Below are 26,190 nucleotides of genomic sequence, written 5' to 3' on the forward strand. Positions count from 1 at the left end.
ATATATCAAGAGCTCGACAAGCTTTCGAACGATGGAAGGTAATTTGGAGTGACGTGAAGATTTATGAGGGTATTTTGAAGCAAGACTCGGCCACGACAGTTGAACAAAAATTGTGTTGGACAAGAGAAAACTTTTAGAGGAGTTGGTCTCGAGGATGCCAGCCTCGGTCATCCCATTAGCGGAGGCCTGGGTGGCACTCCGCGAGCACTTCGGCGACTCCTTACCGAGACTTGATCAATGGATAAATCGAACAAAATCTCTTAGAAGTTAAAAAGTTTCTTTGATGAAGGATCTCACTGGTTGGCGAGGGAGAGCCAATGGGGGGCCTTGCGCCCGATCGCTGAACTTTTAGAATAAATTCCTCTAGGGTCAAATCAGACTTTCGAAGCAGTCTAATTATTCCAATTGGTTGAATTACTGTAAAAATGTCATGAATTTTATGCATGCGGGTTACTGCATATAATTAGTCGAAATTCTCAATCTGAGTTGGCAAAGTTCGATAAGCTATGAACTTTTTCTTCCGAAATCTTTATGCTCCATGCCGGTGAAAATTTCGAAAATGAACGAAGGAGTCACAAAAAAAGTCGTTACGATGCCGTACGTTATCAATGCAAACATTTTATCAAATTGTTTATTAACAATAAATTTATCAGTAATTTCCCTGAAGATTCGAGGTCGCATAAACCGATCATGGTTTTCGATCTATCTGTATTTATATATAAAATTAATTCTCAAAAAGTTTAAGTTCAGAGAAACTATTAAAAATAAAATAGCATGCAAATGTTAAGCCATTTTTTCAATAAATTCCCGGTGAAAATATTAAGCCTTCATCTATGTTCAACGACGTGATTTCTTACAACAGCAGTAAGCACAGCCGACGCTCACGTGGCAATTCCATTTTTATGAAGGCGAAGCTGCAATGGGCTCAGAGCAGCCACTGACCCTCACAAGTTTTTACGTAACGAGAAGTCGGCGAGGGCTGGCACTCGGGCTGAATAAAAACTGCAGTCGTTCGGACGCTCGTACGTCAAAGGGAGTGAGCAAGTGCCGCGTGTTTGCGAGTTCAGTCAATAAAAACCAGCCTTCACTAACTTCAGGCGCTGCTAAAACTCGCGCCCTGACTTTATTGCGCTCTATGGGGGCCACTGGTTCCTCTCTGTGGCCCTCCGACAAAACGCTTTTCTGCCGCAGCTTCCTCACCGCCTCTACATCCTTCTGGGACTAAACGTCGTCGTGAGACTCAGCTCACCACGGCAGGGCAGGTTGCAGTCGACTGTTACAGAGCTGAAAATTGAAACAAAATTGTTCAAGTGGCAGGCTGAACCGTAGATATATGTGTGTCATAGTAGACTGTTGCAACGGTAAAATTTGCAAGGGGTTGCGCTGAAAGGTCGTGCAACTGCCTTTAAGGCATTTGAAGTGCTATGAGAACCCAAAATCATCAAATTAGTTTATTATATATTTTTACCCTACTATTTTTGGCCTTATTTACTAATTTATTGAGGCGTTTAACTGATGCGTCTTCATTTTATAAGCGACAGAGACGAAAATTCATATCCAGAGATACTCCGTAAAGTAGAATGATTTTCAAATGAAAACGAGTGGTATTCTTGTACAATTGTCGTATTCTTTCTACAAGTTCCCTTTGGTCCTTTTTCAACCGCGGCTTTTGAGATTTAGGCAGAATTAAAGATGAAATTTCTTAGTTGCCCGCATTTTCGTATGCGCAAGCTCTATAAAATCCTTTCCTTTACATAATGGAGCTTATTATTTGCTTAGTTTTACTCAATTCTTTAACTCTTGATACTAAAGAAATCTTGTTGTCTTTAAAATTAATGAGACACGTTGATTGTTCGGAAGGAAATATTTGAAAACTTGAGGAGGCCCAAAATTTTCACATTTAAATACGCCCACACAAATACGTAAACATTATATACGAAATACTTTATCAAATGTCGTTGCGCTTTGCATCACTGGCAAGTCGCAAGCAATTTCAAATGAAGATGACATATCAAAGCGAGATCAACCTACTATGTACCTCATCGAGGATCAGTTGCCATATTTCAATCAGAAGTTTATGTTAATAGATGATTTAATCAGATATAATCGACTTGTAATTCATTTCTACGTGGGATTGAATTCAACATTTCTAAAATGAAGGTATAAATCTTGATTTTCACGTAATAAATAATATGATAAAATAATAATAATATGACAAATATAAAAAAATTAATGATGACAACTGACATAATTAACATAATCTAGAACGTTAGAACTAGGAACCAAGGAAAGGCAATAGATTCAAGATCCAAAGTGTTGTTACAATCTTCAGGAAACACCCAAAGAATTAAACACATTTCTATTGAACGTTGCCTCAGTTCTGGAACACGGTAGGCCTCATCCGGCGCCCTAATCAATAATTCATTTTAGCCTGCAGTGTAATCTACCTTGGGTTTGCTTCGTGGAAGGAAGGCCTCTCATTAGAATACATCTCATTCACCGCGGGGCTCCAGCTGCCTCCAAAATATACTCTGGGTCGCTGTCCTGTTTACCTTTTTGAAGCCCAGCTTGACTTTATGAGCCCAGCTTTTCTTGAGTCACCTTCACTTGTGTCTCATTTCTTGAGCCTTTTCTGAGCCGCTGATCCTACACCGTCCCTTCCTGCGTAATTTACCTCGAGTACCTGAATAGGTGGTCTGATCAAGCACCTTTACCTGATCGTTAAGCCCCTTATCTCCTCATGATCTGTAGACCTCACAGGATGGCAGGCGTCTTAGATTCTGTGCCTTTGATCTAGCGCCTTCAATTTTGCCTTTACTTTCCCTTTGATCCTCTATGTTCACCTGTGCTTCAGATTCTACTCCTTAACTTGTGCTAAGATCCTGCTCCTGTACAAATGAGATTCTGAGCCCTTACTTGCGCTTATGATCAGGCGTCTGTGCAAATTTCTAGACGCTGCGTCTAGGATGATCCATGGAGGCAGCGCTTTCGCCCGCGCCTCTGAACCTACACCCTCAGTTGTCTGAAATTCCATGCTTCTTAACGTCGATCTTGTGCCACGAAATCTGCAAAAACTCAAAAACAATGTTTAACTGCCCTCTTCAGTCTCCTATCCTAAAATTCTTTCGTGCGCTCATTCTGTCTCCCACAATGGTTGCGTTTTTAGATTGCTAGCGTAATTATATTTATATTCATATTTTATGACGGAACAATGTTTTACGTTTGACCAAAAAATTTTCTGAGACTTTTTATTCATACAAACACTAATTACTGTGCTTCTGAAGTTCGTTTCCGCTCAACCGAAAGACATATACACCTAGAGGTTTCCATCTCTTGATTAATTTTCATTCATTATAAAGAAGGTTAATCCTTCTTACGACTTGAGCAAAAAACATTAATTTTGCTACAAAATAGACTTTTTTCGCACGATATTCTCATGTTTTCCTCTTTGCGGCATGCAAAAAGCTCATCGCAGAGATTGACACGCACACCAGCAACGATATTCAGGTGCGAGTTTGCCTACAGTACATCGGACTCGCAAGACACGGCCTGAAGTCTGAAGGCTTCTGCTTGAGTGCTCCGCAGCTCAGTGTCTCGACAAGTTTGCAGTTTACTTCAATTCTGCAAAGAGGCGGCAACGTCACCTGAAATACGGTGAAACTTGTCCTGGGATTCTGTCACTCCAAACGACATGAATTCTTAGAGTTACGCTCACGAATTCCAGGAATTCTATCCCTTAAATTTTGCGAGCCAGAGGAATCAGTTCTCTTTGTTATGAGACACAAAGTCGTGCTTGGAATTGTCGACCGCATCCTTTGCATTTATGCTATTACAAGTTGTTGCATGCTACGCAAAGTAACTGTCGCTGGCTCGTGCTGATGTTTTCCACGGAATTTGTTTTGAAGGCTTTTTTGTACATGTGAAATGTCTCAACGAAAATCACCTCATATTGTTTGGGCTATGTCTAATGGGACAAACTTAAAGGAAGGATTCTAATCCCGAAGTGGTACTTCCTGGAAATTTGTGCAAAACTTTTTAATATACCTGATGATCTTAATTTGTAACAAATTATTTCGATAAAAAAATGTTACGGCTCATTTCAAGTTTATTTGACGTTCGAATTTTTTCATGCAAACTTCCTGACTCAAACTCTAACTCGTTGATCCTACGACATTGATACTTTAAGTCCCTTGTTTCATTTTATTATCATACTTACATCATCGTACATCTCTAACTGTAAGATTCAATTGCTTTGTGGCAATAAGAGAAGCAATAAGGCGAAGTCAATATGGATGAATTTGATGAATCCACGTTGAGATCTTGCTTTGGGCTGTAACCCGAGCATGCAACCATCAAGCGTCCTGGAGCCATGAGGCTAGAGAAGACGATATGCATAAAACGCACGTCTTTGAGACCCATGTTCTCGGAAGGCCGCGTAAACAAACGCCAGATTAGGACATCAGTTCAAGGGTGTTGACTTCGAAGAACGTAGCAGGGGTCTTCTCAAGAGCCACGCAAACATAAGGCCAAAACTAGACGACGCGTGATGCTGTCGCGTAAACATCTTTCGGACACCTCCGCTCGGAAACGGCCGAGGTGACAGCGGCAGAACGTACAAAACTGTCGCACATTTGATGTACACATCAGATGTGCGAATCTGGGTTCTGTACATCTGATCAGAATTTGTGGACTTCGTTGGTATTGAAAGAGAAGGAAAATTGTAAATTATTGCCAATTTCTTGAGTAACTCCGATGAGAAGTAGTCAAATGAACATCTTGTCCGCTGTCCAATCCTCGGCAAGGTACAGGGTGCGGCGTGGGAACTTACTCTTTTAAAAAAATCACAAAGTAAAAAGTATTAAAGATAGCGTTTTAATTCTTTCTTTTTTACAAAGAGCTACATTTAAAGTTTCGTTGGGTTTACTTACAAGTTTAATTCTTACGACCACTGCATGGTCGCAACTGAACTGAGTGGACGAAAAACTTCATAGCCCGCGCACCATATTGCGCATGGCGCCACCTTCCTAGGACTAATGGCCGCCACGTGGCGCGCAATTCAAATAAGTAAGTTCCCGCGCCGCACCCTGTACTAGTAAAAGCATTAGGAGAACGCGAACCAAGATACCTTGTGTATTTTTAACAATGAGATAACTTTATACAAAAATTTCGTTCATTTTCTTTTCAATAACTGCGAATTTTTCCATATCATACTGATTTACTAACGTTTTAAGAAGCAGAGAAGATTTCGCATGTTTTCACTTCGCGTAATACTCGCTCGTTCATCGACAGCTCGCAAATAAAATTTGTGCTACTTATCTCTATTAAAAATACGGGATCAATCTCGGCATTAACAGGTGCAGCGTTAATCGTTGCCAATTTAAAATTTACTTCAAATATTGAAATATTAATCCAATACTGAAGCTTGGCGTTATGACGCGCGTTTCTTCCTTCTCATCCTCTAGGAGCAAATTTTCACTCGGTTTCAGCACCAAACACAAAAAAAAAAAAAATTTGCACCACGATTTCGTCAGAAATCCGCGAAAAAATTTTCATTTCGGCACGGCCGGACCTTTTATGAAGCAACAAAGCTCATCGACCGTCCGGAACAGGACTAGTTTTCATACCCATGAGCTGCCGGTTCTCCTTTTCTTTTAATTCGAGTGAAGTCTTAGCGTGATTTGGAAATGAAGGTAGATCGTGGAGCTGACGTGCAGTTCTCTGGTGTGAATATGTTAGTTTTCATAGTTTCAGATCTACGCAAATTTTCATAAATTCTTCCAGTGCCAAATGATCATGAGTTGTAGTTTCATATCGGATTGATTGATTCCGTTCACATCGAAATAGGTATAGACTGATGGATTTAAATTCTCAATTTTAAGTGACTTGATTGCGGGTGGTATAGTGATGCACGTTGTTTTTTCACTCTGCCGAACAATCTTTAATTAGCAAACAAAATCTCGAGTAAAATTACACAAATGTACTTAATACTAAATTTGATTAGCATGAGATTTGCATGAAGTACAATAAGCATATCACTTTCAGCACAGCTTTACTCGGCATGACTGTCTAATTTTCGATGACGCGATCAGTGAATATCGCAGTAATGGGAGCTTCCGCAGGATCTGGTCGTTATTATCCTATTCTCACTCGATGAACGAAGCTGCTAGCTATGTATAAATCCATTATGGCGCCCGATAATTGCTACGGTCAGCATGAAGCTCTGAGTCTGCAAATTGCAGATTTTGGACCTGTCTTGCGAGCTGATTGGCTGATTGACCTCTAGTTTTGCCTATTTTCAAGCTTTGTGTTATATTTAATTCTTCTCATGAATAACTTTGATAGTAAAGATGAACCATATTCTACTTGCCCTAATATATAAAGAGCTCATGAGCGAGAATTAAATCTAACCGCGTTTTTTTTTATTTTTTAACGCATTTGAATAATTATTAACATCGAGTCTGCACAGCCAGAACAGAACAAATAAAAAAAAAAAACAAGGTAAAATAAAAAAAAATTGCAAAATCATTTGCTGGAGACCATAAAAAAATACTTCGTAAGTTACGTGGTCCTCCGACTACTGTGTTATACTAGCTGCTTGTTATCAAGCCTTAGATCATGAGTATTCAAGAAAAATTACCTGTAAAGGGAATTTTATGCGTGTTGAGCTGGGCTCATCATTGTTCATGGAGGGGAGATTTGTTAAATACTGCATTTCTTCCTTAGAACTCATTAAAGATTATAGTTAAGAGTTGGACTCCATTGAAGTGGTGATATAAATTGTTCTCGTTGTTAACTTCTGAACAAATGCACAACTTAGAAGGGATACGCGCTTAATCTCTTCCTAGCAAATACTGTTCATGTTGTAATGACTGGAATAACTTTGAATATATAATGCTTGCGTTCATTTATACCTTTTTGGCAAATATATCATGTATTAAACAACATGCTAGGTGTTCGTATAATTGTCTTGTACTAGTTATCTGGGATAGTGAACCATAATAACTGAAGCTTAAAACATCGAGACTTTAAATACCAACTATCCAAGATGTTATTTCGGTTGCAGTTTAAAGTTCAATAATCATTTTCTAACTCATATTAACTAATTATTATTACCTAAACACTGATGCTTACAATTTTATTGTAATTTCTCTCTCCAAATGAAAATAAGCCTTGACGCTCATGCCCTATAACTCACTTTGGCCCTTGCTCGCATTCTGTAACAGTCTCCGTCTTTGCTACATTGTACTTACGAAATTTATTCTTTTGCCCTGTGCATGGGCAACCTGACAGCCTTGTTAATTTGACCTGATGCATATTCAGAAGCTCGTAAATGCAACTTCGAGGCGTTCCTTGCTCGATGGTCGAATTGTTGCATGACAATGCGATGCTTGGGCCTTTGAACGCCAATATTGTGTTAATATTTGACCTTAGAAGCAGGTTATTCAATTTCGTTGTTTCAACTAGAGAAATCCAGTAGCAAAACTTACGTAGCTAACAGGCCATTGATGATCTTATAACAAACAGCTGAATAATCTTATTAGGTTAAAGCGTAACCAAATATTGTGTTTTTTTTTTTTTTTTTTGTCAGTACATAATCCCGTTGGTAGGATGCTCTTCTGTAGCTTTTGCTTCTTCTATAGAAGTAAAACGAGAAGAAACATTGGAATTAACGCCGCAAATAACACTGACCACGGACATTAATTACAGTGTCTTGATGCTTTGGAAACTTTAGGTACTTTGGTGTACAAAGTAGACTAGAGCGATACGAATCGATTTTCGGAACGTACTGCTATCCGACTAGTGTATAATATTGTATTCCAATTCTGCCTACATTTATTATTCGTAATTGAGGCGCGTGTTAGCTTTGTACAGTACGTTTCAAAAAATTCAATCGAGTTGGCAAAATGTTTTCCACCTTCTTTGCATCGAATTCGTAGGTTGCTTTAGAAACCAGTGCGGTTTATACCACAACGTTATTTAATGCGTTCTACTATACTTGATATTTCATCCTCTTTAATGCTTAACCTTTCCATGCCCAGAGGAAATGCCGTAAACTTACGGTTGAGTTAAAAATCAGTTAAAATTAAAATGTGAAATTTCAATACCTGACGCAGGCTATCTAAAATTCAAAGCGATCCGACAATCTTGACGCGATTTATTAATTTTTTTGATGCGTTTATGAATTTTCTTCACTAATTGCAAAAGGCGTATAGCCAAAGGCTGAGCGAGTTTCCTAAATATGAAAGTAAATATTTTTTATCGTGTGATATATAAAGCCAAGGCTTTGGCTCATTTATTAGTAATTTGTTTGAAGTATCTCGGAATTTTCTATCTTCGAGATGACAAATTTAACTGTGAAGGCAAATCTCCTGACAACGGGATTTCAAATCTTCCATGATTTCGACTGAGACTGGATGAAAGATATCGGAGTATGTCTTGTTAGGGAATTTAATGGGATTTGTTTCCACTTTGTGGATTTTGGTGAGAAATATACTCTTAGCTATCGAAATAAGGAGTAATGCTGTCATTAAAATTTGAATCCGTAAAACTCGATAATAGTTGACCGCGCTTCCGATGATCAGTCCGTCTAGAATGATATCTTTGAACTGGTGATCAGCTTATAATGTGAAATTATTGCTCTAGAACATTAATAGATTTTTTCATTGATATCTTTGAACTGGTTATCAGCTTATAAGGTGAAATTATCGCTCTAGAACATTAATAGATTTTTTCATTCATCTTGTCTAAAACCTATGGCCAACTGATTACTTGCCGCTGTGATATTTGTAGTAATTTAAGCTAGATAACAGAAATACGTCGCATGTTTACACCCATTTAAATAAATTTTTCCACGTGTTCGAATAATTAATTTTATATAATTTTGCGGTACAAATTGTTGGATATTAAAATCCTTGCAAGTAAATTCCATGTTAAGAGGATTACAGATATTATGAATATTTCATGCGAAAAACTCTAGGGATATTACAACGAACATTTGATTTACTTGCGAGAGTCCGCAGGACTTCCTGTAGACTAGATTGTCTCTCGTCAGAAACAAATATCGGGCAAATTCTGTATTTCATATCTCGTCTTGCTTTTTTGTGCATTCTCTCTTTGCTAAGAGAGATTCTTTTGTTTTTCATTCTCCATTCTCAGGATGATGTGTGTATTCGAAGAATTTTTCGACTATTGTGTGGCTTTTTGACTATTTGCATCCATGTTAGCAATAAATACTACGAATTTTAGTAACATTCTACGAATTTTCAGTAACATTCTATGAATTTTCAGTAACATTCTACGAATTTTCAATAACAATCTATGAATTTTCTGTAGCATTACACGAATTTTCAGTAACATTCTACGAATTTTCAGTAGCATTCTATGAATTTTCAGTAACATTCTACGAATTTTCAATAACAATCTATGAATTTTCTGTAGCCTTCACCGAATTTTTAGTATTATTCTACGAATTTTTAGTAGCATTCTACGAATTTTCAGTAACATTCTTTGAATTTTCAGTAGCATTCTACGAATTTTCAGTAACATTCTATAAATTTTCAGTAGCATTCTGCGAATTTTCAGTAACATTCAACGAATGTTCTACGAATGTTCTGGATTTAACCATTGAATCAAGATTTAAGTATGGGTAAGCATGGGGTTACTTAGTAAAGGTTTTATCATACTTTGTTGGAAACTCCGGTTGGATTCGAGTTTCAAGGACTATGCTTCACAACATCACAAATTTTTTCTACTCTACGTTATTGGTAAAGCTTTAGAATTAAAATAAAATTTACTGGGTCAATAAATTTATTAGTAATTTATATGGATCCCGTAATCTTGAAGTTAATAATTATTAAAACAATCTTGCATGACATCACCAATAAATTTTTTCCAGTAAAAGTGAAATGAGAATGGATATAACCTCAATCTTAGAGGTCCAAATCTTAATTTTAATTGTATGCAATTGACGAGCTTCATACTTTGGAAATCGTTTCAAGAGGTGAAAATTTGTACGTAAGATTTCGTTGCAGGCTTTGTCGAGAAAGATTAACTCATATGAAAAATGGATAAATTGATGCTAACAACATCGTATCCGAGCAAGGCATTTTAGTTTTATTTAAAATTACTAAATTCGACTGGGAAGTTTTTTCGCCTACTAAATAACCTTTAAAAAGTTCAAACCACTTTTCACGATATATTCTAAAATGAAACGTGTCCTCATATTTTTACGAAACATTTACATTTCATGAAAATGCTTTTTTCAGTACTTTGTTTATAAAATTACTTTTTGTACCACCTCTCCTCGAGGCCTCGGCAACAACTTGGTAGCCAGGAGCTCCTGAATCGTTTATAAAAGGCAATTCTAGTGCTAGGGATCTCAGCCTCATTCGCTTCCTCCAAAATCACTCGGCAGACTTTTTAAAGCTTAGGCCTCAGTACCACTACGTCGCTTTATGCTGAAGGCGAAGAGAATTTCATGAAAGTCCGAGTGTCTTGCCCTGAAGTGGAAAGCGTCTTGTGAGGCACAATCATATTACTAACCGAGTCATGTCACTTCGCTTCTTATCCGAGTAAGGCTTCGAGAGGCTGGACTTCTCACACAAACAGTATAGCACTGCAGGCCAAATGCGGCCAATAATTCTTTCGAATTGTCACTAATCTTATTATTACTGGTGTGAAATGTTTTCTAAATCAATAAATGATTGACCACTTAATATTTAGCCATCAATTTTCTTGAATAATTTATGCAAGGTCATCTTACATAGTTTCTAAGGGGAGCGTCAGTATTTTTTTGTTTTACATGTGTATTACCTCTTGAAAAATTGCTTTGGTAAAACAAATTCGCCGAAAAGGATTCTCGTAAGTTTAAAAGCTGCGCAACGTATTTAAATCAATAAACCAAGTTTGAAGTACTGTCAAACTTGAAGTGGATTCGTACATAGACATCATTTTATATTTTTTGATATGCTTCCTTTCTATGAGTAGGTCTGTGCATTTTGTGCAATTAATTCTCACTCTATTTTCATTTCAGTATATTTCAGTTTCTGCTTCTAGATTGCGTACACATTTTTTAGGGACCTTGCTACTTGAATACAATAGAGTGGGCCTTCTTCACGCCAACGCACCCACTTACTCTTGGAATTTTAATACTATTCCAAGCAAATATTTCAATTTCTTCCAAGGCTATTCTTAAGGTTATTTTCTTGGGAGTCCGACATCCTGTGCATAGAAGGCACAAACAAAAAAAGAACGAGGTTTTTGCAACGCGCATCAAGTTTGCTGTTGTCACTCAAGACAATTGAGGCGGCACAGGCACGACGAGGTCAAATAGCTCGAGTGTCTTTCATAAGACTCCTTGGATGGCCAAGCCCTTATTGTGCTGCCGCGCATAATATATACATATTTCTTATTCCTACCGTCCACCACCGGGGGCGAAAAACCCGGTGACGACTGCGCTCATCACAAAAGTTCTCTTTACTCTCTTCGGACATTTTCTGAGAGTGCCAATAAAGCGAGTTTCTTCATTAAGGCCATGTTACGACGTTATTATGGCGTAATTTGCTCTCAAGTACAATATGTTTACTAAGTCCCTTGGGCGAGCGAGCCTTGCCTAATGGCATTCTCCGAGATATGGCACCACACTCGCATGCAAGCTACGCAAACTTTAGTTCCAATTCTCAAAGTTTGAATGTTTGCGCTATTGCAGCTTCTCATGATTATGCGCTTTGATACCTTGGACTCCAGCCTCGTTCGCTCCAAGTTATGAACCATTACAGCCGTAGAGCAATTCTGTAGAACTATTACACTTAAAAGAACTTCGTCCGCAATAATCGAACCAATTAGAATGAACCTACAAGGGCTGTCCAACGTCGGGAGGTCGTTGTATGGTTGCTAAAGAGTTGCTAAACGCACATCTGATTGTAAGAGTTGAATTTGATTCTGAAATTTACGTTAGCTTATTTTAAATCGTCCTTTTGTATTACAATTAGTGCAGACGATATATTTCAATTATATTCTTTGCCTCCACATATACATGCGGTCACTGACATTTTTCGACCACTCTGAATTACTTTGGCTTCGTTAGAGAAGCTTCACCTGCGATGATTGAAAATAAATTATGAAAACTTTCATAACAAGTTTTTTCAAATGTTACAGTGAAAATTTTTATGCGCGTTTGCACCTTCTGTAATTCACGACCGCCGCTAACAAATTTCAACAAAATTATTACCGAGATTAACTCGAACCAATTAGGGATTGATCGTGCCAATGTTTTCCAAAATATTTATTAGTTTCCATTTGTTCCATGTTCTCATTAGAGCCGCAGAACGACTTGGCGAAAGCGATTATGTTTGTCTGCTCAATTGCTAACAAAAAACATCTCATTAAATGCCAATACAATAAATGACAAATTCATTCATTTAATTCCACAAAAATGTTATGTTAATGGAAGAGTCAATTGCAGTAGGTTTAACGAAATAGCACCGTTATGACTGATCTATTATTCAACTTCACAATCAGTAAAAGTTAACGAAAATTCTTAATTCAATTAAAATCCAATCTTGGAATAAAGCCCTTATCAAAATTCTAAAAATATTATTTTCTTTAGTTTGTCCCCAGACTACATAAAATTAATTCTAAGATCTATCAATAAATTCCAGATTATGTGCCGAGCTCTTTCACTGGTCGTTTGATGGAAAGCCTCATCCAATTTTTCTTATTGGTTTTATCGTGGGCGATATTTTAGAAGAAGTTTATTCTTTTTCAGGCCGTGCGGCTGCCAGGGCCGAAATACATTCCTTCTCTGCTGTAATTGGCGATGTATCCCTTCCTTTTCCGTCCTAATGAAGTTTTCCACTGCATCGATAATTTATGCATTGACGTGCAATTGAAACTGCATACTTTTTAACTCCAATTTATTTTAGAGACAGTCGGGGCAAAATTAATGTGGATTTAAAAATATATTTTCTGAGAAAACAATTTATTATTTCATTTCATTCATCAATCATTCTCTCACAGTCTCATCGTCTATATCACTTGATGTTACTTAACACAAAGAAAAAAAGAAAAAAATTCGCAAAAGCGGGAAAATGTTCACGCTTATGCCACGCATCAAAGATGCAGCTGTCGCAGTGCCTTGAGCGCATCGCCCTGTTATCTGTAAAGCGCGCTACACTGTACAGAGAAACCAAATTTTTGAGTGAAAGTTGTTGTTGATCAACTTTATCATTTCTAAACCTTTCAGTTTGATACTGTGAGAGAGCCTAATTAGCTATATAATTGCCAGTCAATTATTATTTCGGAACCAAAAGCGCTCGGGTGCTTTGAACTTTTGCTAAATTGAAACAATATGTGTACCGTTGAATTAACACAATGATTGAGAGCTGGCAAATTTTTGTTTAGATTAAATCATGTACATCCTTTGTTTTTTAATATAATGAATTTATATTATACTTTACTCATAGACAGCATATCTTGCCACAAAATGTGGAGAAAATTCTGATTTAGGCCGGCGATAATTATGATAGAGATACCTATTATTACTGCAGAAGTAAAGGTTATTGATTTAGATTTAATCCAACCAAATTTGTATAATAATAAGTTTGAAGTCAGCAATAAGCTTTTGCAGCTGAGGCAGCATTCCTGTTAGTAGCTGCGTGATGATGAGGCTGCATGCCTGCTGCAATGTTATATCAATTGGTCTTAAAATGGCTATGCAATCAATATTGCATAGCCATTGTGAGTTATTTTTTAAGTGTTCGATAACAATGCAAGTTTGCCAGCTGCTGCGTAATTATTTATGATAGACATAGCTGATCTCCAGCACCGAGCTTGTCAGCGCCATCCAATGAAGTCTTGACGAGCTTGCAAACTCGGCATCCAATTTCCCATTTTCGCGCGCTAACGAAGACAATTAAACGCGTTAATTTCGGCTGTATGACGAGCTTGCTGGTAGTGATTTCGAGCAAATCAATTAAATAACAACCAGGATTAAAAGTCCTTAACAAGTCCATGTGTTTCATTACGAAATCAACCTCGTCATGTTTTCCGACGTTGATTAACTAACTCTTCTTAGGTAGAGCAGCTTTAATTGGCAGGAAGTTATAGTCTTTTTGTTCTCGTGAAAGCGAAAAATTAAGGATTTCTTTGTTGACGAGTATTTTTCTTAAGCATTCATGTTCCAGACCATATGGTCACAAATGAAAGTTCATGGTTAATAATTGAGGTGGTATTGGGATGTAAGACTGTGTTTCTGTACTGAAATTTTGTACTTCTAACACAGATCGATCCATATTGGTGTCGAATATTTTGGAAACTATTAAGAAAAAAAGTCTGTACGTAGTTACGTTTAACCGCAGAACCTTTTGAGCACCTGAACGATCTATTCCTAATAATATATATTTTGTTTTAGCCTTCATCATCTGTTCTGTGTTTCAATTTTAAGAGATATCGAGATTGATGAACACGATACAATAAAAACATTTGTTGATTACATATTCTTTATATCATTCAGGATGATGGTTTTTAAATTTATGTACGCTTTAATTAAGGCCTCCAAAACGTGCACAGACAAAAAAAAGGGCACATCTTGAAAATCTTTTCCATGACTTTAACTACTATAAAATTGTCTTTGTTTTCTAATGATGTTATTAAAAAAATTGCATTAGAGTTTTTTCTGACAAAAGGACGTAGTTCGATGCAAATTAAAAATTTTGGTAAGCTGATATTTTACGGCCTTCAAACTATATTTCGGATTTATGGATAGCATTCAGAAGTTATTTTTCCCCATGAAAGTGATTTTTTTCTCGAATTTCATATAAATATTAACAGTTTGGCCCCTGCCCAAGAAGTTACTGCGCTTCAACAAAGTATTTGTTCATACGCCTTATTCAACAGTAGGCTCACTCACATAAACTGTTTTATTCCAGATTGTTTATTAATATTTTCATCTTTTGTACTTTGGTAAAAGTTGTCTGACATAACTAACTCGTCAAGCAAAGGCAGCTTTCGAGTTAAAATATCTCTTCACCTTTTATTTCCGTGGTTTTTTATCCCACACCTGAAAAAAAACAATAAACGGTGAATTTTTCAGTGAAAGTCTGGCAAAAATTGGACGCATCTGCACAATATTGGCGGTGTAGGGTGATTTTGTATTCACATCAGCGGCTGCGGCTGCAAAATAGGATGTCCACCCAAAATCATCGCGCCAGTTTTCCCTCGACCGATCTCAGGGGCTGCCGCCCATCTGCTCCCACACTTCCCCTCCCACCCTAAACAAAAGCGCTTGCTACATGTAAAGCACGTATTACAAGGTAGAAACTTTGCACGAAATTGTGCAAAGTATGAAATATGTATTCGTCTGTCTGGAGCTTTCCTTAATAATTTGTACCTATCAAGCTTACTATGTATTACTTGCGTTTGAACACTAATATTCCAAAGACAATGTTCAATAGAGCATTTATCCATTAATAGTCATATAAATGGATCCGGGATTATTTTATGACAAGGATATATTGATTTTACTGATTTTTAATCCCCGTTTATTTTAGACGAGTAGAAGTCACATACTAATGATAAACGTTTACAATCAAGAAATTTCATGTCATATAAATTAATTAAATGTTATGGTAAAGAAGTTGATGCATTCTGTAGAGTAAATATTTATTTTTACTTTCAAGAGACTGATTTCATTTCAGTCTTGTATACTTTTTTGGGTTTGGTTCAGTCTATCACTAAAGCTTTTTCACGAATTACATAAAAGCCCTGAATGATAAGACGCTACCGCTTTTATTACCAAGTTTCAAGGGAGACCGCATTCTTATTTAAGTAAACTAATTTTCTGTGTTCCCTCAAGAGGACGATATCGTCAATGCGACTCGCTGACAGCCAACCTACCACGACTTTAAATTCGTGTTTGGTAAAAATTCCGATTCCTGTGTCTTCCGATATTACGAAAGTTCCTGAGTAAGTTGCTTCAAACTAAGGCGTAATATTACGGCGATTGGCGGGAATAAAATATTTCCCAAAGAAATCAAATTTTTCCGATTCTCCATCGCCCGGGATCAAAATTACGACCGATCCGTGTTGGGCAATGTGATGCCTAAGGGTGAGGGCTCAGTAGATTAACTTCCGAGATTTTAGTGGGTAACTTTTTCACTGCCCTCTGACCTTCGTTCCACTGTAGGATTGAATCTTTGGGAATCGCTTGCAGAATTTTCATCACAACTTCTGTTTAGTATTTAACGCTCGCTTGCTTCAATCACTAATTCAACGATTTTACCACAATTTCGAGCCACCGAGCTGCTCTTACTGTCATTATTTAGAAATTTATTTTAAAAATAAATGACTCTTCGGAAGATATGAAGTTTTCAAAGTAAACACTGAAAGAAATTTCTCTCTAATTGAGGCCTAATAAATCTGTTTACCATGAATTCTTAACCAAAATTATTTCTGGATTTCTCTCATATATTTGTACAGTAAAAAAGGTACTCACAATTTGAATACGAAACATTTTAAAATAGAGTACAACTATAGTATCTAATTCATCATAAGATTTTAGTAAATGATTGGTTGTAAGCCCACTAGTTCTCTCTCTATCATCAATATGAGCTCGGTACATTAATTCCTTCTATTAAATTTGTAAAGTTTTCCCTGCATCCTATAATATCTGTATCAATGAACTTCTATCTACATCATTGCTCGACACGAGTGAATGCAATAAGGAATTTAAAAGCAAAGAAAACACCAAGCAAATTCACCATATCGATAATGAAAAAAAAAATTTCAATGTCGATATGGTGGATTTGCTTGGTGTTTTCTTTGCTTTTAAATTCCTTGTGAACTTGCGATATAAGCAGACTGATAATATAAGTACTTGGATGCAATATCTTGTACGCGCTATGGTCGCCGTCTGCAGGAGAGCCAGTCGACGGAGGGCGAGGTGCTGCTGGCGGGGCTGCAGGTCGCCTCGTCAGGCGCCTACCGCTGCGAGGTCATCACCGAGGCGCCCACCTTTGTCACCAAGTTCGGTGAAGGCAACATGACCGTCATAGGTGAGAAGAATTACATTGTTTCAGAATTTACTAATCAATTAGGACGTTAGCCATGTACTGTTTTGGCACTAAATACTGTGATTGAATTTTTTTAGGAAAACATGTAACTTTAATACACTTTTTCACCAATCAACTTGATAGATATATCCGAAATTGTTTTTCTCTTCGCAAATATTATTTATACTCACAATTTGAGTACGAAACATTTTAAAAATGAGTGCAACCATAGTATCTCATTCGTCATGAGATCTTAGTCAATGATTGGTTGTAAGCCAAATTCGTTCTCTCTCTATCATCAACATGACTTCGGTACATTATTTTTTCCATCGTAATTATTACTTATATTTATGTCCTGTCCAGACCCGCCACTGACCGCCCCCACCCTGAAGGGAGCCAACAGCGCCTACCGCTTGGGCGACCTCATCAACGTGACGTGCTCGTCTGACCCGTCCACGCCGCCCGTCACCCTGCACTGGGCCATCAACGACAGACCTGTCGTGAGTTAACGTATGCTTATATTCAAATAGAGTTTGATTGAATATATGAAACTTTTTATTCCAGAATTCTAGATTAATTTCTATATATAATTGTCTTTGGAATTCTAATTTTAATTTTAATATTTCCCCACCTGCAAGTTTATATGCCTAGAGTACCAAACGGATTCAGCCTATTATTTAATTTAAAAAATAAAGTATCAGACTATTATTACATCAACTCTAAAGCAATATATTATCTCTTCGACGTACATACGATACTCGCAACGCATGCATAAATTGTGGAGCATTTTCCATCGTTACAGACTCATGTTTGAGCTCAGCAAACATGTCGTGAAATAATCCGACCAAGAAGTGTTTAAAATGTGTCACATCTTCTTGTTGAATTTTGAACAGGATTGTCTTCTTTCTATGAAGCCTTTATAGAATTGTGTAAACAATTTTCCTTGTCTTCCATTTATCACTTAATTGGGGGAAAATAGAGCAGCGCATGGTAAATGCTAAGCGCATAATCGCCTCGTAAACATCGTGGTGCATGATCACCGTGTGATGTTTTGTATGATTTGCTTTCTAAATTATGTGAAACCATAATCTATTAATGATACAGTTAAAATGGAAATTATCGAATGGTCGTGAATTTGAGGCATCACTTAATTATGAGATCGTTAATCATGAAGGAAGCTGTATAAAAATAATATAGATCCAATAATACCGAGATCCTCAGAATAAACTTTTACCTCAATTCTAAATGTTTTCAAAATAAGCGAGCTGAACTTTGTGTTTAATCTCAGTCATATTGTCCATCACAATATAATATTATCACTAGTTGAGTCTAGTCATTTCAAACTTTAAAATGAAGCATTTTTAGAGTGCTTTTAGTGCACCCGTGCGAAGAGATACTTTAATGCAATTTAGAGCAGGTCCCTTACCTTTCTGAAGTGGAAAACCCGCTTCTTGGCAGGAGCCTCAGGCGTTCCTTTTTTAATTTGTAATTGTTTGTATCCTTCCTATGCGATGTCACCGGAACGAGTATTTTCAGGCGCTCTTTACAAGTTAAATTCGTCTATTCGAAGCCTTTTTAATTCCGCCCGAGGAGAGGCTCGGTTTTTCTCGGAACTTTGTCGGGTATCTCGGGCTAGCCATTCCGAAGTGCTCGGGCTCTAATTCGTCCGAGTAAGATCTTCATTAAGGCCCTTTAATTCCTTCTTCGGACTGGGCTGCGTCTCAGCAACCAATCGCTGACTATGCTAATTACAGACGCCTCTAAAAGCGCCTGCTGATGACACCTAATCACGAGCGTGAGAGGCAATTAAACGCTCTCACTAGCTCCATACTCGCATTGCGCTTTTAATGAACGCTTTCTAATTTATTGAATGCAAGGATAACGAGGGTTTCCTGTTCGCGCTAATCGCTTGATTAGATGCAAGAATGGCTAACTTTTGTCGCTCTCGCATGCCTATTTAATGAGCGATTGATTGACTAGAATTGCTACATTTTTCTAAGCGAATTGTTTCGAGAGATCGTTATGTTAAAAGGAAAAGAATCGGCGACAGGCCACATCAGGCCTACACTGCAGCGCCGAGATCACTATGTTATGTTATGAGAGTGAATCGGGTTATATCGCTCAGGTGCTACAGGTTAAACTTTTGATGTAAATGTGACTCTGCAGGCAGTTTCGTAATTTGTATGGGTTTTAAAATAAGATGAAACACATTAGCTGAGCTGCTTATCATAAAGAAATGAAAAATAAGATGGAACATTAGCTTCTTGTTCATGCTTGCTAATTGATCACCGAATTTTGGAAGTTTTCTTCGGTCCAGCTGTGCGTTTTGGCCGCATATTACTTATCTCTTCATCATTAAGCGGTTAGAAGTTGCTTTTTACCACTAATTAATATAACGTATTTTTATTTTTTTATTCATTCTTTATTCTTTCACACACAGAAGTAACACAGCACGACTCAATAGAAAGAGAAAAAACATGCTATTTGGTAATAAAAGATTCCAGGTGAAAAGCCCATACAAGCTAAAACAAAGCTTCGCGTGCGTTATAGGTGTCAAGTATGAATGTAATGGTGGCAACATGTACAACGAAAATTAATACAAATATCACATTCTAAAGTAAAGTCAGTACATAAGTATATTGTCGCAAGGAAAAAAATTATATAATAAACAAAGTTAAGCTAATATTGAGCAAGAATAAGATCGCGAAATTTGTCTTTAAAATTAATTTAGAACAGTTTATTCTGAAATCATCAGGCAGTTCATTAAGATGTTATACACAATTAAAAACAGTACATTATTCTCTATTGTATTGTTTATGCGCTCCATTGACAATGACCACAAACAATTAAGAATTAACAGAGCATAACAGAGATAAAAATTTGCATTGCCTGAAACTCATTTGATGTGTATTTTGGAGCTTAATGTTACTTTTTCACATTTTTTCTCGCTTCGTATAAGCGGAAAGTCTTCCAAGAATTTTTTAGCACAAATATGTTGATTAAAAATTATATTCCTAAGAATTATTGATAAGCCTTATTGATTTAAATTCGTTCATGTTTATTATATATATTCAGGGCCTGTAGCAAAGCAAACTTATTTTAATTCAGAGATCTTCTCTCGATTTTCGCGGTACGAATCGGCTGTAATAGATGTTGTTAAAACTGAATGTCATAATTTAGATCAAGATATATTCAATGATTTTAGTTATTTCTAAATTTTTATTTTTTTTCACATTTGTGCCGTTCTCATTACTTTCAATTTGATCCGCAAGTCATAAATTTTATTCATATTTGGCCTATTTTTCAAACGGGATGTAGTTTCATAACTAATTACTAATATTTTCAGAAATTTCAAGAAGCTAGATAAAAATGTCCAGCACCTAGTTTTTTTAATTTAAATGTCCCAATCGAATTCACACTTTCCCGCTCCTTCACTGTAACCTTCTTTCAGGTATTCCACCTCGGAAAATTATAATTACGTGTACATTGTACACATATATTACAATTACATTTACATTGTACACGTATACCTGAAATAGGTAGCCGACAGTACTTGCGATCATGTGTCAAGACGCCGCAACTTTGACCGCTATAATTACGTGTACATTGTACACACATATTATAATTACGTTTACATTGTACACGTATACCTGAAGTAGGTTTCAGACGACAGTGCCTGTGATCATGTGTCGAGACGCCGCAACTTTGACCGCTATAATTACGTGTACATTGTACACACATATTATAATTACGTTTACATTGTACACGTATACCTGAAATAGGTAGCCGACAGTGCTTGTGATCATGTGTCGAGACGCCGCAACTTTGACCACGTAGCTCAGTTAATGAAATACCTTGAGCAGATGAACCCGCACATGTTGCAGCAGCTCACCACCTCCTCGCTGCAGTCCGACAACCTCAGACATCGCTCACGTCTCGGGCTCATGTTCAGGGCTGCTGCGCGACACTTCGTTAGGTGAGAGAGTGCGCCCTTTCATTTTAGTGATACTGGTTAATTTCCCAGTGTATTAACGTATAGAAGTGATTAATTAGAATCATAGGCTATTTAACAGTAAATTTATTTTCTTCTGCTAGTAATGTGCGTATTCTTGCGATATATATATATATATATTTTTTTTCATTTTTTATTTTTTATTATTCTTTTCAGTACAATTGTATAGTTTTTATTCATAAGCTCTACCATTTTACTGTAATTTTCTCGTAGTTAATGGCAAACTCGATTTTAGATTCAATTAAAACTTGCCCTGTGCATTTTTCTTTAAACTCTAACCTCTTGTGACCGTAATAATGTTATTAAATAATAATATTTGTGTAATTCTAGCTTGGATCACAATTATTCTAGCCCGAATCATACACTCGCGGCTTTCCCTAAACCAAATGAAGCAGCTGGCCAGCTTTAATTAACTCGGGGAGACTTTCCCGTCCCAGTTACCCTGACAGAGCGGAGTAGCGCACACGCATGTTGTCTTTCCATTAAATAAAATAGACTTCGTGATAAATTGTCAAAATAACTGAACGCTTCAAGTTAGCCGATGCATCCGCTGATAACTGTTAGATAATGGAAATTCATTAATTTTAAATGGGTGATCCATTTTTAATGATCAATATTTGATACGAATATGAAAAGACGGGAAGATGAAATAAAAACTTTAGAAAGCTTTGATTTAGGTTTCATTGCTGTTTGCTTAGATATCGAAATATCTATATCAATATCCATACGATTTACAGCATTGATATTGAGATTACGAGAAATATTCAAGATCTACGACCGAGATTACCTTTGAGATCTACGAGAACACGAAAGACTACAATGGTGACCGAAAATTATTGCGAGGCATTATATAAAATTAAAGGTCATGAGATCGCTAGTGAGCTCATAGTTCATAATGCATCCCAGAATTCTGTTTGTACTTCGTGTAGCGAAGATTTGGCCTGCGTCCAGGGTAGTTCAACCATCGCGCTCTATAATTCTCACTTGGGATGTCGACGCGCCGAAGATTTCCTCGGTCAGCCCTTTAGTACGTCTCAAAATATTGCCGGGAGTCTCTATACTTCATTTATTATTGAGTCTTTGCGTGGAGGTGTTCTGAAATCCGTGCGGTATGTGACTCCTTTCGATCTTCATGCCAATTCATTTGGCTGAAAATAACTTTCTTTTGCAAGGCAGGATTAAATTTTTTCGAAATTTAATGAACTTGTAATTGATGAAAAGCACAGATTTAAATTTCATTCCGGCTTTAATTTCATAAATTTTCACGTGAACATATTTTATCTAGTGACAGGTTCTCTTAACCTAGTCGTATTTATTGTTGACCTGAAATGAGCATTGAAGGAAATTTTGAGAAGCCATTAGCGACCAATTTCCTTCTTTTTACAAGAAAAAAAAAACGTATCACATCATTATTCCTGGAAAAAAAATTAAACGCACCATATGTATTGTTTATACCCACTGCAGCCTGAGCCATGGCGCAGCATTAAATTAAAGGCGATATATTTGTCCAACTGCACGAATGAACTTGATACATAAAAATGATTATAGTTTGGAAGGTAACACATATGTACAGCTGGACGGTAATAGGTTAAACAGAGGCTAGGAAACTTAGGCTTGAATAATAACTCCATATAAATTAAAGATGGCGGGCATTGACTCGACAGAGGGACGATGCGCCTCAAGTGCACAGCCAGCATCGGGTCAGTGTACAGTCGCAGTCAAGAGACGACCGTCATCGAGGCCAGCTTCCTGGAGCGATCGCAGGCTGAGGAGAGCCGAGGGTACCCCTTCTTTTTCTTCAGTAAGTATTTTTGAAAGTCTATATAATTGTACACATTTTTAGGCTCTAAAATAATTTTTGTTACGTTAGATATGTTATTTTTCAAGCATTGACTTGTATATCTCAAAAAATATATTTTTATTCGGAATTGAATACCTGAAGGTAAAACTGAACTGAAAACGCCGTTCAGGCTGAAGTAAGGTATTTTAAATTGAGACCATCCTCACACAATTAGAGCTACGCATCCAATAACTATAAAAATTATGCTGTCACAATTATCGCTCAACTCAGCCATGCTACGAAAATGTTATTTTTGTAAAATAAATTTCGTGAAAGCAAAATCTGTTTTGCATAAGCTAGATATTAAATGCGCCTGGTCTTCGCGGCACTATGGAGGGTATAGATATACAATGCTCTACGATATTATTGTGTGTTTTCATCTTTATTTTGGAATTACGATATTTTGTCTTCTGTGCATTAACGGTGTGTTTTCGACCAAGATTAAATACTTTAACTCCCTGGAAACATTATAATAATTAGTATAGATTCTTTATAATTTTACATGCTTCTTTTAGCATGTAATAAATATTTCTAGATTTAAGAATCACTTGATCACAGTTGACAACCACACGATCGTCATTTCGATAGCAAATTAATTTATTCGCAGAATTGAGCGAAATAATTTCCACGTGTGAAAACAGTTACTCAGGCCGCCTCCCATTGTCTCTCGCTTTTCTTTTCAATTTTCAAATTGAAAATGATGAAGTTCTCTCGCTTTCATTTCTAACACTGACAAAAGATGCCTCTTCCCGAGGTCTCTTTTGGCTTATTACGTAAGATAAATGCAAGTCTGTGAGACGATTCTACGAGACGCCGACGCCCGACGAGACCAAGACAACGACGTGACTAATCTTGTTAACTGAGTCTGCCAGCCGCCCTATGAGCTACTGCTATTGTTCACTCCGTTTCTTAACAAGAAACAGGCGCAATTTGCTTCAATTGAATGCCTGATTCCTTGCTGATGGCAACTGTAATGCTTTTGATCCTAATTTACTTTTTGTAGTTATGCTAGATTATCATTATATGGTATGATGAACAAGCGAATAAAAACGTGTTTTTGTTGAAAGTAACGAGCGATTTGTGCAGTGAAGCGAACGTAAAATATTTCTCAGATATTGCTATATCAATTTTTCTCTTTTGAGAGCATAAAAAATAATATTAGACACATCTTATTTCAAATAAAATTTTAGTTAATTGAAATTCTGTAGGTAGTGAAAAATAATTTTAATTTTTAAAACAGTTTCCGTCGAAAAAAGTTTGACAACAGATTCGACTAAATTTGTAGAACTGATGAACTATAATCGAGTAAATTTGTTTGCAGGCGGTGCCAGCAGCACATGGGGCCAGTCTTGTCAGCTTGCCATTGTCAGTACCCTCTTCTTGACACTTGTTAAGAGCTGGCTCTGGGACGAGTCCATATATGCCAAGGAAGAGACTGCTAGGCACCGACAGCCTGGCTCGAAACTTCCACAAGCTCCAAATGCGCCGCTCTGTCGAGTACGATCACACTCTGAATGTCACCTGTCACAAATAAACGAAACTCGGAATATGGGCCTCCTCCCTAGAGGCAAGAATCCGTCCGTTGCCACCAAGTTCGAGACACCCGCGGGTACGAATTCGGAGCGTCAACACCCAATTCGTATTTAAGGGGTGGACTGGTGCCCGTATTGCCGAGCGCTGAGAAACCCTCGATGTTTATATGTAATGCATGATTTGTATCATATTCCAAGGTATAACTTTATTTGTATATCTGTAGTGCTTGCGAAAAATTAATAAAAATTGCTTCTCTTGTTTTTCAACTTATCCTTCTAAATATCAGAGTTTTTGGGAAAGGTTATAAAGTGTTTCTGAAGAGTCAAAATTCGTTCCACCTTGCGGTTAATCTTTCCTATTGGATGCTTTCAACCGACTAGCTCAATTAATGAGACGCTAAATTGACGTTCACGATTATTTTTTTTTACCTCCAGAGACGCCCAATCAATCGGTTCATTGCTGAAATGATCTTCCGAGATGAATATTGCAATAGCTAAAATTTCTAAAAATAAAATACTTGTTATGATAATTTTCCTGGTGAGTATTTCGGAACGTTCATATGCTCGATCATAATTGGACTGGGGATCTCGACTTAAGATCACTTTACCTGAGCCCGATACAGCAGGGCAGTGGAGGAGTAGGAAGCCCTGCGCACGAGAAAGTCGATGTCATTGAAGCCTTTCAAGAGCTGGCGGCTAAACGCGTCGAGACGCTGCAAGCATTGCGTCTCATTTGCTCCAGTATTTTTTTTTTTAAAGCCAGGTATCTAATTAGTCACCGACCACTTCATTCAGGAAAAATGAATGAAATATCGGGTTAAGAACTAAGTTTTTTTTTACCGGAAGCAAAATTTTTTAAATTAACGTACAATGGAGCTGTCGTTCCAGCAAACGATAGATTCAAATCGCATGAAAAATTTTTCGCACCTTCAAAAACAGAATTATACTTTTTTATATTTATGCAAGTAACTAAGAAGAACCACACATTTAAAACTGTTTTTTTGGAAAGTATTCCTGAATCGAGTTTAAATTATCTAGCTTCTAAGCAGTACACCTAAACATAACTATGCAGAGGATAAAGTTTTACACACTTTTCAAGTTCCAGCGGAACGGACAGTTCGACTACCGGGGTACGAAATTTATTCGAAATTTCATTGGACATTAAAATTTTTAGTCTGTAATAAATTCAGTTCTATGGTGCAATTTCTGCAGTACGTATCTAAAACTTCTACATGATATTGCCAGTGAATTGAGAGTTGATTCGAAGACGAATTATGGAAATTTTTAATAAGTTCACAATACTGGAATGAAGTTCAAAACTATTTTTACTAATTATATTTTACAATTATGATAGTCTGCAATCTTAAACTTTTAAATCTTCCAAAGAAAAATAATTAAGTTATCCTATACACAAAAGTTGTCGGAACACGAGTTGCTCATCGCGTGTACAGAGACATGAATGCACACAACATGAATGTGCAACGCACACGATGTCTCCGAAAGTTCAAGCGTCGTCGTTTCGCAGCTGCCTTGACGGTAAGTAAATGAGTTGATATGCGTGATTTATGTTATAAAAAAGTTCTAGTTAAAATATAAACTGTTTGTTGTGTGATTTTCCCGGAAAAAGTTTGAACGGCAAAAGTGGAGTAGGTGCAGGCAAGTTGTAAAGTTTACTAAAAATAAGTGACACGTCATGAATTTCAACGGCTTCGGTTCATTCCCTAACTGTGTACAATAGATGGTGATAGATTTCGGTAT

At 37.0% G+C, this 26,190-nt stretch overlaps 1 protein-coding gene across 2 annotated transcripts in view; it reads left to right on the forward strand.

The window, feature by feature from the left end:
• The window catches only part of LOC108682716, a 36,680-nt gene extending 11,987 nt beyond the window's left edge, over nucleotides 1–24,693 (forward strand). The window contains exons 3-7 of one of the 2 annotated variants that reach the window (XM_047884005.1): nucleotides 16,916–17,051; nucleotides 17,412–17,548; nucleotides 20,909–21,024; nucleotides 22,725–22,861; nucleotides 24,222–24,693. In XM_047884005.1, coding sequence (XP_047739961.1) covers nucleotides 16,916–17,051; nucleotides 17,412–17,548; nucleotides 20,909–21,024; nucleotides 22,725–22,861; nucleotides 24,222–24,547 — 852 coding nt within the window. In that variant the 3' untranslated portion in view covers nucleotides 24,548–24,693. The remainder of the gene's footprint in view (nucleotides 1–16,915; nucleotides 17,052–17,411; nucleotides 17,549–20,908; nucleotides 21,025–22,724; nucleotides 22,862–24,221) is intronic. The other variant, XM_018171949.2, reaches the window with a different exon arrangement.
• The last annotated feature ends 1,497 nt before the right edge of the window (nucleotides 24,694–26,190 follow it).

The sequence above is a fragment of the Hyalella azteca genome, unplaced genomic scaffold, assembly GCF_000764305.2.
Source record: "Hyalella azteca isolate HAZT.00-mixed unplaced genomic scaffold, Hazt_2.0.2 contig14264, whole genome shotgun sequence".
NCBI classification, from domain to species: Eukaryota; Metazoa; Arthropoda; class Malacostraca; order Amphipoda; family Hyalellidae; genus Hyalella; species Hyalella azteca.